Here is a 16,858-nt window from a genome sequence, read left to right as displayed (position 1 = left end):
TACTGATTAAAGATAAAATGAGCAACTAACCTATGCAATTAACCAATTAATAATATTAGTTCTAAGATTTAGCTTCATATCCTTAAAAATATTTCAAACTCCAGAAATGTTCATTTTTACAACAATCAAATATCTCAGAAAATTACTGAGTTTTTTAGAAAAAAGATCATCACCTGTTCGTGCTCAGCACCAAAGTCGTCGTCCTCGGCTCCAATAATGTGAGGTGCTGTGCGGGCGGAGGGGCTCCCGAGAAGGGACTGCGTGTCCTGCAGACATTCAGAGAAAGGAAACAGAAAAGCCATCTGGTCACCAAACTCAGAGGAAGAAGGAAGATGAAGCATCGAGACATGTGGTTCACAAGCAGGTAGGATTTCTTTGTTTATTTTCGGCGTGTATTTCATTTTCACAGACGTGGTTCTCAGAGTCTCAAGGCCATGAACCAGGGTAGCAGAAACCCCACAACCACAGTCTTCACTTCTTCTTGGAGAGGAAAACACTCCCTGGAAATAAACACTCTCTGGTCACTGTACCCTTCGATTTCTGATTCTAATCACTCTTTGTACACTTCATTTATTATTTCATACATATCTAGATCTTGTTATAGAAAAATAAAATTAGCTTAGTATATAAATTGTTAAAATTTTTAAGTTATTGAAAAGTGAGTGAAGACAACAGGAAAAGAAAACATGAGAGTGGAGATGATAAGACAAGGTCAGCAGAGGTCAATACAAAGATTCCACTGATGTCGCATGTGGAAAGCTGTCGCCAAGCCCTACTTTTTCATTTTAGTTCTTTTTCTAAGTGCACTGATGCAAGGTTTCCATGCCTGGCACCGTGGATGTCCTGGGCCAGGTAACAGTCTGCCTGGGCTGCCCTGTGCCCTGGGGTGTGAGCAGCCTCCTTGTCCCAGGCCCACCAGGTGCCTGCACAGCTTTGGTCATGACCACCAGAAAATGTCCCAGACGTCACCAAACGTTCCCAGGGACAAAGATCACTACTGGCTCTAAATCCCTGGCAAAATGCAAGATAAAGCAAAAGTAATCACATAAAACACTGCTATAAAAAAATTACAGATCTCACTCCACGCAATAAATAGATCATCTATTTGTCAACTCAGAGTAAAATTTAGCATAAAATCGGCAGTGTACAGGCATTAATGTATAATGTAAAAAACATGGGATGTTCAAAGACCACAAATACTAAATTAAAAGACCACAGAGCATGAAGAAAAATAAAAATTTTGGAAGAAACAGAAAAGAAGGAGTTTGGCTTAAGTCTCGAAGCAGATGAACACGTGAGGTCTGCAGCTCAGCAGACAGTGAGGCTGCAGTGACCTGAGCGGCATCTCAAGTAGTTATAAGTGAAACTATGTAAAAGGATCCAAGTTATAAATTAAGTAAGCAATGCGTACCTGCAGTTGTCCCAACACTATATATTTGCATCTCCTAAACTTGATTCAGCCTTTTTTTAATTCTCACCCAAGAATATATTTTCCACTGATTTTCAGAGAGTGGGAAGGAGGGAAGGGGGGGAGAGGGAGGAAGAGAGAGACAGAAACAGTGATGGAAGAGGCACATCGACTGGCTGCCCCAGCACATGCCCTTGACCAGGACTCGAACCCAGGCTCCTGGCCTGTGGCCCAGTACTCTGACCACCAAGCCACACAGGCCAGGGCACATTTGGCTTTTTTTACTGCTTGTTTTTTAAACCCCAAGGCTGTAATAATTTAATTAAAAATCAGGTGAAATAACAGAAATCTGTTTAGAGTTGTAGTCAAACAACTTTTGATTTTATGCCTTATATGATTTCTCTGGTTTTCAATATGTTGCTAAGAATCAATGTATCACATATGATGTTAAGTCTGTTACTATAAAACTTTATGCAAGTCTAATTAAAAATAAAAGTCAAAATGCTAAAGTATTCAATTAAGAATACGCAAAATCCAGCCCTTGTACTTCTGAGCATGTACTTCTGAAAGGCCTGGGCAGGCATCTGCACGGCTGTGTCCACACAGCCGGACGACAGAAACAACCATGTCCGCTGACGAATGAAGGACACACCAATGTGCATGTACATGTGATGGGTTATGACTCAGCCCTAAAAAAGGATGAAGATTCTGACACATGCTACATCGTGGATGAACCCTGGAGCTGTCACGCTCGGGGAAGCAGCTGGTCAGCAAGAGGACAGACCTGGACGACGCCACTGAGAGCGGCTCCCAACGTCGTCAGAGCCACAGACAGAGAGCAGAACGGCAGCTGCCAGGGCTGGAGGGAGGGGACAAGCTCTGGGTGGGTAGCGGGCACCAAGCTCCACCGCGGGAAGATGGAAAGTCCCGAGATGAGGCTGAGGCACAGCACAGCGTGGGCGTAACTGGATGCAATGAACTGCACACTTAGAACCAATTAAATGGAAAATTTCATGTTATGTGTATTTTACTACAATAAAAAAACATTAAACAACCTAATAATACTAACTATGGAGTAGTTCTCCATTTACCCAAAAAATTTATTAAGTTCCTTTAAAGTTTAAGTTTCTCTAAAAAAAAAAAATAATATTACAAAGAGCAGATACGTCTGTCACTTCACATACAAGGAAAGCGGTATCACTACACATGTCACACTCACCGTGTCCTGAATTGCTTCACTTTTCTCTGGGTTTTCCTCAAGATAAACCCTCTCTCTCAGGCCACTCTTAGGACTCTAATGAAAAAACAACAACAACAACAAAAAAAACAGCTCATTTCACAATAGGCACACCAAAAGGAGAGAAAAAAAAAAGTGCAGAAACATAATCTTCTGAATTTCATACATGTATTTGAAACTACTAAATATCTTTTATGTAATACCTGGCTCTACTAATTTTTTCCTGACTTTGGCAAGTCACTAATTCTCTCAGCTTTTTAGTTTTATATTGACCAAACAACACAGAACCAGTAACAGTTTCCCTTCAGTTCTACCAATAACTCTAACTAGATATATTATGTATCCTAACACATGTGTCAAAAATCAATCCATCTTGATCCACCCCCTCTAACCCCTCTTCCCATGTTAAAGCTTTTGAACCAGTTACATGAATGAAATTAAACTTCTGTCTATTTTGCTGCTACTACCCCATGGGAAACTGATGTATGGATTTTTATAAAATCTACATGGCATGTTTGTGATGCCCTAATATAAAACAAAAACTACATGAAATGCAGAACTTCATTTGGGGGGATGAGGAATACCCCACAGCAATGAGAGTGATTCTTCAGAGCAGCTGAAAATGAGGCCCAGACGTCTGTGTGAATGCCAACAGGAAGATACATGCTATCTACACACAGACCCAAGTACAAACAGATAAAACAGCACAGCCACCAAAGCTACTGGGGAGCCACATTAAGAGACTACAGAACGCAATATGAGGAGGCTCCACTGACCAAAAAAAAGAGAACAATGTAGGCATCAAAAAGAATAATGACTGCAATAGACCGAAACACACTAAGCAAGTAAGCTAAACTATAGATTCGAGATGTCATGCACCTGAGTGCACGCACACATCCCCACACTGGTGACGTGTGGGCTTTGTCAGGGTACCAACTCTTCTGAAAGGAAATACATACAGGAAAAGAATTAAGCATTTATCCCATCTTTCCTGTATAAGCTATATTTTAGGGTTAAATACTATTAAGGGAAATTATTCTTTATAAAATAATTCCATCTAATATATACAAAAGAAATGAAGAACCATAATACCACTTTGAAATGACTAATTGAATAATATGCAGGCATTTTCAGAATCACTGGCAGGTAGAAACCTGAGATAAAAGCTTAATGGAGAACTTTATAATGAAAGAATTGTGCTCACATCATCTGACCACCTTCAACAAGCTCAAGTTCACACAACCAGTCACCACTGCGGTGACGTGACAGCGTGTGCAGATATGCAGGGCAGGCCACGATGAGCTGTCTATGAACCACTTTCAAACCTTATTGAATCGAGACTCATCTCATGTTCACACCATGCAAATACAATGAATGAACAAACGATCCAGTTTCTTTAACCAAAAATGGCAGCAACACAAAAAGAAGGGACTGTTATAAATCAGGAGACTTATCAAACCCTTGTTTAAATTCTGACTCACTATAAGACAATTAAGGCAATCAGATTGCAAATTAAGAAAACATTAATTCTAAAGATAGGATAATGGTAATATGGCTAATTTTTTAATTAAAAATCTGTAATGTTGACACTGCAGACTCATCCCACCCTCCCTCCGTGCCCACCTCCACCTACCCCACCACACCTCACCCTCTTCAGCCTTCATCACACTGCTGTCCCTGCCCGTGAATGTGTTTTTCGCTAATCATTTCAACTTATTTTTTCCATTCACCGCCCGCACCTCCCCTCTGGGTCCCGCCAGTCTGTTCCATGTATTCATGCTTCTGGTTTCATTTTATTCATCGTTATTTTGTTCATTAGATTCCACCTATTAGTGAGATCTATGGTACTTGTCTTTCTCTGACTGGCTTATTGCACTTAGCATAATATTCTCCCAGCACATCCATGCTGTTTCAGAGGGTGAGAGATCCAACTTTTTTACAGCTGCATGTTTTTCCACTGTGTAAATGTACCAGGTTTCTTATCCACTCATCTGCTGATGGGCATTTGGGCTGTTTCTAGATCTTAGCTACTGTGAATAGTGCTGCTATGAACATAGGGGGGCATCTATTCTTTCTGATGGTGTTTCAGGCTTCTTAGATGTATTCCCAGAAGTGGGGTCACTGGGTCAAAAGGCAGTTCCATTTTAAATTTTTTAGGGAACTCCATACTGTTTTCCACAGTGGATGTATCACTTTGCATTCCCAGCAGCAGTGTGCTAGGGTTCCCTTTTCTCCACACCCTTGCCAGCACTTGTGATTTATTGATTTATTGATAGTAGCCATTCTGACAGGTGTGAGGTGATACCTCAGTGTAGCTTTAACTGGCTTTTCTCTCTGATGATTAGTGACCTTGAGCATTTTTTCATCTTCCTATTGGCCATCTGTGTGTCCTCCTTGGAGAAGTTTCTATTCGGGTCCTTTATTTTTTAATTGTTTGTCTGCTTGGTATTGAGTTGTATAAGTTCTTTATATATTTTGGAAATTAACCCCTTATCTAATGTATCGCTGATGAATGTCTTCTCCTATACTGTGAGTTCTTTTAACTTTGATGTTGGTTTCTTTTGCTGTGCAGAAGACTTTCAGCTTGATGCAGTTCCATTTATTTGTTTTTCCCCATTTCCCTTGTCCTCAGAAACCTATCAGCAGAAACACTGCTGCGAGAGATGTCTGAGATTTCAATGCCTGTTTGCTTCTACAATTTGTAATGGTTTTGTGACTTACATTTAAGTCTTTCATCCATTTTGAGTTTACTCTTGTATATGGTGTAAGTTGGTGGTCTAGTTTCATTTTTTGCATGTACTTGTCCTATTTTCCCAACACTATTGAAGAGACCATCTTTACTCCATTGTATACTCTTGCCTACTCTGTCAAATATTAATTTATCATAATGGTGTGGGTTGATTTCCGGGCTCTCGGTTGTGTTCTCTTGGTCTATATGCCTGTTCTTATGCCAGTACCAGGCTGTTTTGATTACTACGGTCCTTGTAGTATAGTTTGATATCCAGTACTGTGATCCCTGCAACTCTGTTCTTCTTTCTCAAGATTGCTGAGGCTATTTGGGGTATTTTTTGGTTCCATATAAATTTCCGAAACATTTTTTCTAGTTCCATGAAATATGTCATTGGTATTTTAATAGGAATTGTATTGAATCTATAGACTGCTTTGGGTAGTATGAACATTTTCATATTAATTCTTCCAATCTATGAACATGGTATATGCTTCCACTTTTTTGAATCTTCCTTCCTTTCTTTCTTCAATGTCCTATAGTTCTGAGTATGCATGTTTTACTTCCTCGGTTAAATTTATTCCCAGGTACCTTATTTTTTTGGTTACATAGTATATGGGGTTGTTTTCTTAGTTTCTCTTCTGACAGCTCATTATTGGTATATAAAAATGCCACTGATTCCTGGATGTTGACTTTGTATCCAGCAACGTTTCCAATAGGTCTACTAGTTTTTTGGTGAAGTTTTTTTTAGGATTTTGTATATATAATATCATATGATCTACAAATAATGGCAGTTTTACTTCCTCCCTTCTAATTGGGATGCCTTTTATTTCTTCTTCTTATCTGATTGCTAAGGCCAGAACTTCTAGTACTATGTTGAATAAGTGTGGTGAAAGCAGACATCCCTGTCTTATTCCTGATCTTAAAGGAAACTCTGAGTTTTAGCCCACTGGGTATGATGTTGGCTGTAGGTTTATCATATATGGCCTTTATTATGTTGAGGCGTGATCCTTTTATTTCCACTTTTCTGAGAATTCTTATTATAAATGGGTGCTGGACTTTATCAAATTTTTTTTGCATCTGTTGGTATGATCACATGATTTTTATCTTTCAGTTTATGTGATATATCACATTTACTGATTTGCAAATACTGTACCAACCTTGCATCCCCAAAATAAATCCTACTTAGTCATGGTGTATGATTTTTTTTAATGTACTGCTAAATCTAATTTGCTAATATTTTGTTGAGAATTTTAACATCTATGTTCATCATGGCTACAGGCCTATAATTTTGTTTCTTTGTTGTGCCTTTGTCTGCTTTTTTTTTTTTTCTATCCTCACCCGAGGACATTCTTCCATTTTTTGTTCAGGTAGAGTGGGAGGGAGAGAGAGGAACATCGATGTGAAAGGAACACATCGAGTGGCTGCCACCCGCACAACCGACCAGGGCCGGGGACAAACTGCAACCGAGGTACGCGCCCTTAGCGGGAACCGAACCCGGGTCTCTCAGGACCGCAGGCCGACGCTCTAACCGCTGAGCCAAACCAGCCAGGGCTGTCTGCTTTTGATATTAGAATAATGTTGGCCTCACTAAAAGAGCTTAGAATTCTTCCTTCCTCTTTACTTTTTTGGAACAGTTTGAGGAGGTGTTAGTTATTGTTTGAATGTTGGTAAAATTCTCCTGTGAAGCCATCTGGTGTAGAGCTTTTGTTTGCTAGGAGGTTTTTGGTTACTGTTTCAGTTTCATGAGTGGTTACCCATCTATCAGGTTTTCTGATTTTCATCTGATTCAGTTTTGGAAGGTGGTATGTTTCCAGGAATTTGTCCATTTCTACCAGGTTGTCTATTTCGTTGGCATATTGTTGTTTGTAATAGTTTCTCACAATCATTTGCATTTCTGTGTGTCAGTTGTGACCTCTCGTCTTTCATTTCTACTTTTATTCATTTGGGTCCTCTATCTTTGTTTCTTGATGAGTCTGGGTAACGGTTCATCAATCTCGTTTATCCTTTCAAAGAATCAACTCTTGGTTCCACTGATCTTTTGTAATTTTTTTAAGTCTCCAGGTTATTTATTTCCACTCTGATCTTTATTATTTTCTTCCCTCTACTTATTCTGAAATTTTCTTGTTCTTTTTCTAGTTCATTTAGTTGTAGAAATAGACTGTTTATTTGAGCTGTTTCTCGGGGTGGCCTGTGATGCTACAACCTTCCCTCTCAGGGCTGCTTTTGCTGTGCTATATAGATTTTGTGTTGTATGTCCATCTTCATTTGTTTTCAGAAAGCTTTTATTTCTTCCTTAATCTCATTGGTAATCCATTCACTGTTTAATTCCATGCTATTTAGCCTCCGTGTGTTTGAATGCTTTTGAGTTGTTTTTTTATTGTAGATGATTTCTAGTTTCATGTCACTGTGATCTAAGAAGATGTTTGATATGATTTCAATATTCTTGAATTACTTAAGGCTCATTTTGTGTCCTAACATACAGTCTACCTTTGAGTAATCGATGTGTACTTGAAAGGAATGTATATTCTGCTGCTTTTGGATGAAATGTTCTGTAAATATCAACTACATCCAACTGATCTAGTGGGTAATTTAAGGCCACCGTTTCCTTGTTGATTGTTTGCAAGAGCTATCCAGTGATGTCAGTGGGGTGTTCAAGTTCCCTACTATGACTGCTCTGCTTTCTATCTCTCCCTTAAAGTCCATCAAGGGTTTTTAAAATTTTTTTTTTACATATTTAGGTACTTCTATATTGGGTGCATATATGTTAACAGGGTTATAGTTTCTTGTTGGATTGACCTCTTCAGTCTTCTGTAGTGACCTTCATTGTCTCTTGTTATGGCCTTCATTCTGAAGTCTATTTTGTCAGATATGAGTATTTCTACCCCAACCTTTTCTCTGTTTCCATTTGTATGAAATATCTTTTTTCAATCCCTTCACTTTCAGCCTGTGTGTACGCTTTGTTCGGAGATGGGTCTCTTGTAGACAGAATATATATAGATTGTGTTTTCTTATCCATTCACTACCTTATATATTTTTATTATAGCATTTATTTCATTTACATTTACAGTTATTATTGATAAGTATTTATTGCCATTATTTTTTATGCCTATGTTCCCCTCTCTCTTTCTCTCTCCTTCTCCTTCTTAAAGCAGTCCTTTTAGCATTTACTGCAATGCTGGTTTGGGAGTAATGAGCTCCTTTAACCTTCTGTATGAAAAGCTGTTTAGTTCACCTTCAACTTCAAATGACAGCCTTGCTAGATAGAGCAATCATGGTTGCACATTCTTGCTTTTCATTACTTTGAATACTTCACACCAGTCCTATCTGGCTTGCAGTATTTCTGTTGAGAAGTCAGCTTAAAGCCTTATGGGAACTACCTTGTAGATGACTGACCATTTCTCTCTTGTTGCCTTTAAGATTCTCCATTTTCTTTAGTCTTGGCCTTTTTAACTATGATGTATCTTGGTGTGGGCCCATTTTGGTTCATCTTCATTGGGACTCTGTGCTTCCTGAACTTGTGTGATATTTTCCTTCACCAGGCTAGAGAAGTTTTCTGTCATTATTTCTTCAAACAGGTTCTCGATCCCTTGTTGGCTTTCTTCTCCTTCTGATACCCCTATGAAGCAGATGTTGTTACATTTCATATTGTCCCACAGTTCCCTTAAACTATCCTGTTTTTTAATTATTTTGTCCTTTTTTTCTGTACAGTTAAAGTGATTTTTAAAAATTTTGTTTTCTAATTAATTGATTCAATGCTCTACCTCGTCCAGCCTACTGGCATTTCTTCCAGTGTATTCTCTATTTCAGATATGGCATTCTTCATTTCCAACTGATTATTTTTCATGGTTTCTATATTCTTCTTCATGCTGTTGTTGTTCCACTATGTTCCTTGAGCATCCTTATAACTTGAGAATTACTTTGAACTCTCTGAGAAATTGCTTGCTTCCATTTCATTTAGCTCTTTTTCTGGAGTTTACTCCCATTCTTTTATTTGGGGCCTGTTTCTTTGTCTCCTCATTTTGGCCATCTCTTTGTGCTTGTTTCTATGTTTTAGATAGCACTGCTATGACTCCCAGTCCTGGTGGGGTTGCCTCTGTAGAGGTGTCTTATGGCTCCCAGTGGTGCACTCTCCTTGATCTCCTGAGCTGGATGCTCTAAGAATGTCCCTTGTGTGGGGTGTCTGGACCCTCCCGTTGTAATTGGGTCTTGATTGCTGATGGCCCTTTGTGATTGGGACTGACCCTCAGGCTGGCTATGAAGCTCAAACCCAACCATGGTGTGCAAACTGCTGTGCAGGTGCGTCTCAAGGTGTCTTGATTGGCTCAGTGACACAATTGTTAACTCTCCAGGTTGGGTGTCTATAGCGATGAACCTTTATCACCATGTATGAGACACTGTGCAGGGGCTTCCCCCTACGACAGGGTTGGTTCCCAGCAGGGTCTGGAGCCTGCTGGGATCCACCTTTGGGTGTGACTCAAGCTCTGGTGTAGAAAAAGGCCCACCACTGGTTATGCTGGTTCTGGGTCCTTTTGGATGGGTTTCAGATGTAGGTCACTGCTAGACGTTGTGTGTAACTGGTATACCTGTGTCTTCATGGGAGAGACCATTCTGTGCAAATTGATTGGTTTCTTTTGGCTTAGGGCTGGGGGCAGATCTGTAGTCACACTAAGGCTCCCTAAGGTCTGCCTCCACCTGTCAGCTACTCTGCATGCCCCCCTTAAAGTTGCTTGGTCTTCCTCCAGAGCCCTCCAAAGAATCTGCAGGATGGACCCAGGCTGGCTTGGCTCAGGTTAGCGGACATGCTGCTTGTAGGTTACACAGCCAGACACTCTGTGAGTCGAAGTTAGTCTCTGCTTCAAAGCCAAACTCCCCAGTCTCCATCAGAAACTCCAACTCCAGTCCCCCTTAAGGGGGCCTGCTGTAAGTTCAGGGTGCATACAGCCTGCAGTCTTCTCTGCAGGAATGGTTTCAGCTGCTCTGGGCTCAGGATTGAGCAAGAGTCTCTGGTTGAACATGTTGTTGACCCAGCAGGAGGGAGCTAAGCACTTCCTCCTGGTCCCAGAACATAGCCCCTGAGGGTCTCACATCGGAATGTCCTGCTCTGAGCCGCTCTCCCAACCTGCACAGAACTGTTTCCAGCAGGGGTATTCGGGAATTTACAGAGTTGAAACAAACAATCTTGTTGGAGATGGTGTTTGCAGGCTGCAGGAGCGGAAGATGGGCTCTACCTCTCATTCCTGGGCCTGCCTAGTGGAATTCACAGGGAGCTCGGATAAGGCTTCCCACAGTGCATTCACAGAGCCCAGCACTGGTCCGTCTGTCTCCCTCATAGAAGCCTTCCTGGGGGATATGGTCCAAAAATGCCAGCCCTGCATGCCACCAGTGCCCTTGTGCCACCAGTCCAAGCAGGAGGGGTTGGAAAATCAGCCCTGCACAGAACTCTGATCTCTCTGTGCAGCTGTCTCAGCAAACCTCAGCAAACAAAAAATTCTTCTGTCAAAATTTAATTTCTCATTAAAACCTTTACCCTATCTAATCATAATATTCCTATCACCATCTTTAAAAAAAAAATCCTGTCTGGCTGGTGTAGCTCAGTGGTTGAGCATTGATCCGTACATCAAGAAGTCACCGGTTTGATTCCTGGTCAGGATACACGCCAAGGTTGTGGGCTCAATCCCCAGGGGGGGCACGCAGGACACAGCCATTCAATGTTCTCTCTCATCAATGTTTCTATCTCTCTCTCCCTCTCACTTCCTCTCTCTCTAAAATCAATAAAGAAAAAAAAAAATCCTTATATTTTCTTTGCATGAGAACCTGAGTCATTAGGCCTAAGCCTCAAAAGATGGCCAGGATGGTGGCTTAGACCAGAAGCCTTCCTTTTTTTTTTTTACTACAACTTTCAGTAATGCAGGAATTTTAAATGGTTAAATATAATATGTGGGTGTGTGTCTATGTATATATGTGTACATACACACACATACACATGTGTAAACAAAAGTCACTTCTACATGGAAAGCATTCTTATTTCCTATTCTTTTTTTTTAATCCTCACCTGAGGATATTTTTCCATTTATCTTCAGATAAGAGTGGGAAGGAGGGAGAGAGAGAAACATCGAACTGAGAGAGACACGTCGACTGGTTGCCTCCTATACAACCCTGACCAGGGCTGGGGACAAACCACAACCTAGGTACGTGCCCTTGACTGAAATCAAACCCGCAATTCTTGGTCTGCGGACTGACACTCTAACCACGGAGCCAAGCTGGCCAGGGCGCTATTCTGTTTTTTATGCTAGTCCCAACCAACTAAACTGATGTCATGAACCACAGTTTTAAAAACACAGATTTAGACTACAGTCCTCATTACTTTGAAAAAGAGTGATCTATTTGCAAGTCATTATTCCTGTCACTGCTTACAAAGTATTACTGAGTAACACTGAACTCAGCTTTTGAGTCTTCATTTGACTATGAAGCCACATCATATTCAACTTAAAATATATTACCTTTTAACAAATATCTATGTTTATCTGGAAATTTCTGGGTTAATCAAGAAAGTTACTATACACAGGCTATTAACTGAAGTCTACCTAACAGAACTAAGTCTTTTCCTCTCTGTAATGCCCAAGTGCCCCATGTTTCAAGACTGAGTCACTGTGACCACAAATGGAATTTAACATGCTCTTAAAGATGAGAACAGTTGGCCTCTACGTTCAGTAAGAAAGAACTAGCATCATGAACTTTTCTATCCTCAAACGAGATGCCTACTGGGAAATTCCGTCTCCTCTAAAGAAACACTTGGCAATGGGTGTCCAAGGAGATAAGTGAACTCTGGAATTAAAGCTCATATACAACAGTGTCCAGAATACTGCTCATCAAACTGCTACATTAAAGACGGCAATGACGAAAAGATTATCAGCAATAAGAGAACACCTTTAACTCATGTAACTTAAAATTAAAGCTAGCAGGAAGCTGTAAAGAATACAGTGAGATAAAGAGGTAGAACACTTACGTCTGCGTTGTCACTACTGGGCCAAGAACCCTCTCCACTGCTATAGTCAGCTCTGCCCAGTCCATCAGCAGCATCTGCTTCCATCTCACTGATCGGTGGTGTGTCACCCAAAGGCTTGGAGGGTGTAATCACAGCCCCATCCTAAAACAGATGCAAGCGCACACACACACACACAGAACAGACTTTCATTACAGACTGCATAAAGAAACAGAGTTGCACTACAGTCTAGAGAAGACGGCTAAAATGTGGCCAGTGTGATGTGATCAGGAATGGTTCAAATCTACAACTCACAAACACAAACAACTACTAATTCTCTGGCAGTAAAACGGCTATGACCAGACAGTTCAATAAGGAGGGAAAAAGTCTGAACTTCCAAACAGAACACAAAGATAAATAGTTTGTTAAATTATATTATTTCTATTTCCTGCCCATTAGTAAAGATCATTGGACTATAACATCTGGTTCACTGCCCTCCGACACTTCGGAATTTCAGTGCATCATGAGCACTGGGACGCAGTGCTGCAAGGTAAGACCAGGAACCACATTTCTACTGTTCAAGCAGAGTAAGACTGTTGTCTGTGCTCAGTAATAACAACATAAAACTGTCAACATTACTGAAGCGTAATTCTCAAAACTTCATATAGTTACTGGAACTAAAAATGATGAAGAAATAAATAACATGTAACAGAAAGTACACTAAACCAGCAAGTCCTTATAACTGTGACCCTGTATAAGTAATTTAGCCAGATTAGACCCTAGTTCTCACAACCACAGTATGACTTTTCAATTAGGCCAGATGAGTCTGGCTTTCACTGGCAGACCTGACTGAGGAAGCAGAGCAGATCAACAGCTTTTAGTAACTGTTACGTGGTACAGGCAATTTATCCACTTTGCTTTAAAATGAAGTAAAAAGAGCTTTTCATATTCCAAATATGAATATTATAGAATATAAATCTGGTTGAGATATAAATGCTAAGCTATTTTTTCTAATGACACCATCATCTCCTACCTATGTAGCAAATTCTGTTGAAATCTATTTTAAAATTACAATAAAAATATAGTCATTAAGAATGTGAATGTGCTTTGAATTCAAGAGACTGGGCTTAAATCCCAGTTGCATTGCTTTTGAACTACGTGATCTCGGCAAACTACTGAATCTCTGAGCTTCTTTAGTGAATCTGTAAAATGGGGAAAGAACAGCATCCAACCTCAGAGGGCTGCTGTGCAGATTAAGGAAATCTTGCCAAGTACTTAGTACCAATGCAGGTCAATTTGTAAAACCTTATATCCAGACTAAAACATAATTGCACAAGGAACCTCAAAAGTATAAATACATGTATCTAAATACATTTCTAGTAATTTGTCACATCACAGCAAAAGCACTCTTAAAAGTACTGTGGAAAAAAGAAACATTAAACCATGAGTAGGGCAATATATAAGGAAAGCCTACATTTCTTTTCATTAATCATTATTTCTGTAATGTGCTCACAGGACCGACCTCCTGCTGGAAAAATAACTTTTATTTATTTATTTTTTGGTACGTGCCCCCAGTGGGAACCAAACCCTGGTCTCTCTGGTCAAAAGAAATAACTTTCAAATAGGCGACTGCACTTCCCCTGACAGCTCAGCGCGGAGCGAGCAGCGCTCCTGCGTCCGGTGCTACCTGCGCGGCGCCGGTGGCTCTGCACAGCTGCTCCTGCAGCTGGGGGATGTGCTTCCGGGCCGCCTGGATCTCTCTGAGCAGCCTCGGAGCAGGTGTTCGGCTATAATCCTCCTGCAGTATCTGAAAGTTGTAAAGCATGTTGATAATTAATTACTTATGTCAAGAAAATACCGAAGCCTCTTCTTACTCAAACAGCTCACGGCACTAACGCGATACGGCTGACGGTCCCGAGAAGCGCCCACGCGCATTCTAACTGGCCTGCGACCACCCTTTCCTAACTCAGTACCTGCAGTCGTTCTTGCTCTTTCTGCAGCATTTTCTTCAGAATTTCTACTTTCTGGTTATGAACCACATTGTTTTCCTCCTAGAAAAAAGATAAAAAACAACAAACAAAAAAGAACCAATATAGGGAAAGTGAAGCTAAAATAAATAAACGGAAACAAGACATATGATGGCATGCCCTAGCTCTGATTTTCAACACCTGTTGAGATTTTCTTTCTTTCCACACTTATGAGGACGTTTGGACATGACACTAAAGATAAAAGACTACAGGGAAATTTCAGCCCTTTTCACTTTTACTAAACTTGGTTTAAGAAAACATCAAACACTGACATTAGTTGGAAAAATGAAGTTGGCTCAAATATAAGAACAATGCTCAATTAGTTTCCTTTTAGACCTTTACTCTCAACCCCGCATGAGCAAACTCCCAGCTCCCCAGCTCCCCTCACACCATCTCTCCTGGCTCCATGAACCTTCCCTTTCTCCAGTCAGCCTTCCTAGACCCCTGACAGCCTCGTCACTCTCTCGCTCAAAAGAAATGTTGATGGCTCTCACTGTCTATCTAATGTAAATAGCCCGGTAGTTGTGATTTTTAAAAGTAAACAGTCTTCCTTTGTTCCAGCTCATCTCCCAACACATAAGCCCTGAACAGGCACCAGCCAAAGAAGAGTCCGTGCTCCTTCCCCAAGTACCTGATGCTCCCCTGACTGTCCTCCGCTCCTCCCCCCAGGCCTATCACCTGCTCTCCAGGCTCACTTAGAGAGGCTGCAATGCAGCTCCCTCCTCATCACAGCTGGTGCGCTTTCCCTCCTCGAATCCCCTCCTGTCACAGTCCGCCTTTGCACTGTCATTACTCGTACACTTTTGCTTCAATCTCAAACAACAAAGGTATATTAAGCAGCTACTATATGCCAAGCACTGGGTACTTTTCTTCAGGTACTAGGAACTTAACAATAAACAAAACAAACAAACCAACAAACAAACCCCATGTCCTTTCAAAGTATATATTCTTAAATAAAAGAACCTTGAATATAGACTGTCTTGCATATTTTTGTGAGTGGCAAGCTGTTTTATGTATAGTAGGTACTGTACTTAGTATCTGTTGAGTTAAATCTCCTATCCCAATACTCAGTAATTATTCCAGACTACAGCTGACTCTTGAATACATGGGAGTCAGGGCTTCCAACCCCCTGCAGTTGAAAATCTGCATGTAACTTCTGACTCCCCCAACACTTAACTATACTAATAGCCTATTACTTGAAAAAAATTTTTTTCCGTTTATTGATTTTAGAGAGAGAGGAAGGGAGAGGGAGAGAGAGATAGAAACATCGATGAGAGAGAACACTGACTGGCTGCCTCCTGCATGCCCCCCCCACTGGGAATCGGCCCATAACCTGACTGGGAATCAAACCAGTGACCTCTTGGTACAGGGGCTAACACTCAACCACTGAGCCATACCAGTCAGACCAATAGCCTATTACTGACTGGAAACTGTACCAGTAACATAAATAGCCGCTTAATATATTTTGAATGTTACATATATTAAATACTGAATTCTTACAATAAAGGAAGCTAGAAAAAAGAAAATGTTAAGAAAATCGTAAGGGCCCTGGACAATGTGGCTCAGGGGATAAAGCGTCAGCCCACACACTGTAGGGTTGTGGTTTTGATTATCTGTCAAGGGCATGTACCTGGGTTGCAGGTTCAATCCCCAGCCCCGTTGGAGTATGTGCCGGAGGCAACCAATTGATGTGTCTTCTCTCACATCAATGTTTCTCTCTCTCTCTCCCCCTCCCTCGCTCTCCTTCCCTCCTTCCTTTCTACTCTCTCTAAACATCAATAAAAAAATATATATCCTCAGGTGAGGATTAATAACAACAGCAAAGAAAATCATATGGAAGAGAAAACAGATTTATAGTGCTGTATTTATTGAAAGAAAAAAATCTGTGTATAAGTGGACCCACACGATTCAAATGCATGTTGTTCAAGGGTCAACTGTGTCATGTAATTATTATATTAGAAATTATTTCCCAGAAGCTTGAACTTAAATCCATCAGTTCAACACTTCAAAGCTCTGAACACAGAGCGAGGGCACCAGGCAGCCGGGCTCTCCCCTCTCACCCCCATGAGCACAGGGCTCGTGATCCTCTCCACGTTCCCAGTCGCGCCGGGCGAGCGAGGGGACGTCACGATGGGAGACATGAGTCCGATGGCTGGCGGCTCCCCTTCAGGGTCAGCGAGGGGGATCTGGGGCAGCCCAGGTGGTCGTCCCTGAACAGTGAGCGCTACATAGGAGCCAGCTGGGGAGGGGGACACGGAAGGGGAGGGAAGAAGAAGTAACATTGTAAGAAAACGGTCACAGCATTTCACGTGGTCTTGGACACACCAAGAACCCAGTCACACGAGAAAGCTTCATCATCTAACCACTTACCTGCATAAAAAGAACCTAATTTGTCTTTTATATGACTCCTCTGATAATCTAAAAGAACAATGTCATTTTCAAATACAAATTATTACGCATAATAGTACTAAAAGCA

General features: G+C 41.0%; 1 protein-coding gene across 1 annotated transcript in view; it reads right to left on the bottom strand.

Annotated features, from left to right (window-relative positions):
• ARHGEF12 (Rho guanine nucleotide exchange factor 12) overlaps positions 1-16,858 on the bottom strand; it is a 117,113-nt gene that overhangs the window by 50,268 nt on the left and 49,987 nt on the right. Inside the window, exons 8-13 of the mRNA XM_036260064.1 lie at positions 16,443-16,621; positions 14,329-14,406; positions 14,043-14,162; positions 12,380-12,520; positions 2,628-2,702; positions 174-266 (exon numbers count right to left, since the gene is read on the bottom strand). Of these exons, the coding sequence (XP_036115957.1) occupies positions 174-266; positions 2,628-2,702; positions 12,380-12,520; positions 14,043-14,162; positions 14,329-14,406; positions 16,443-16,621 (686 nt within the window). The remainder of the gene's footprint in view (positions 1-173; positions 267-2,627; positions 2,703-12,379; positions 12,521-14,042; positions 14,163-14,328; positions 14,407-16,442; positions 16,622-16,858) is intronic.

This window comes from Molossus molossus, unplaced genomic scaffold (genome assembly GCF_014108415.1).
Source record: "Molossus molossus isolate mMolMol1 unplaced genomic scaffold, mMolMol1.p scaffold_m16_p_13, whole genome shotgun sequence".
Taxonomy (NCBI): Eukaryota; Metazoa; Chordata; class Mammalia; order Chiroptera; family Molossidae; genus Molossus; species Molossus molossus.
This window is presented reverse-complemented; position numbering and strand designations above follow the sequence as displayed.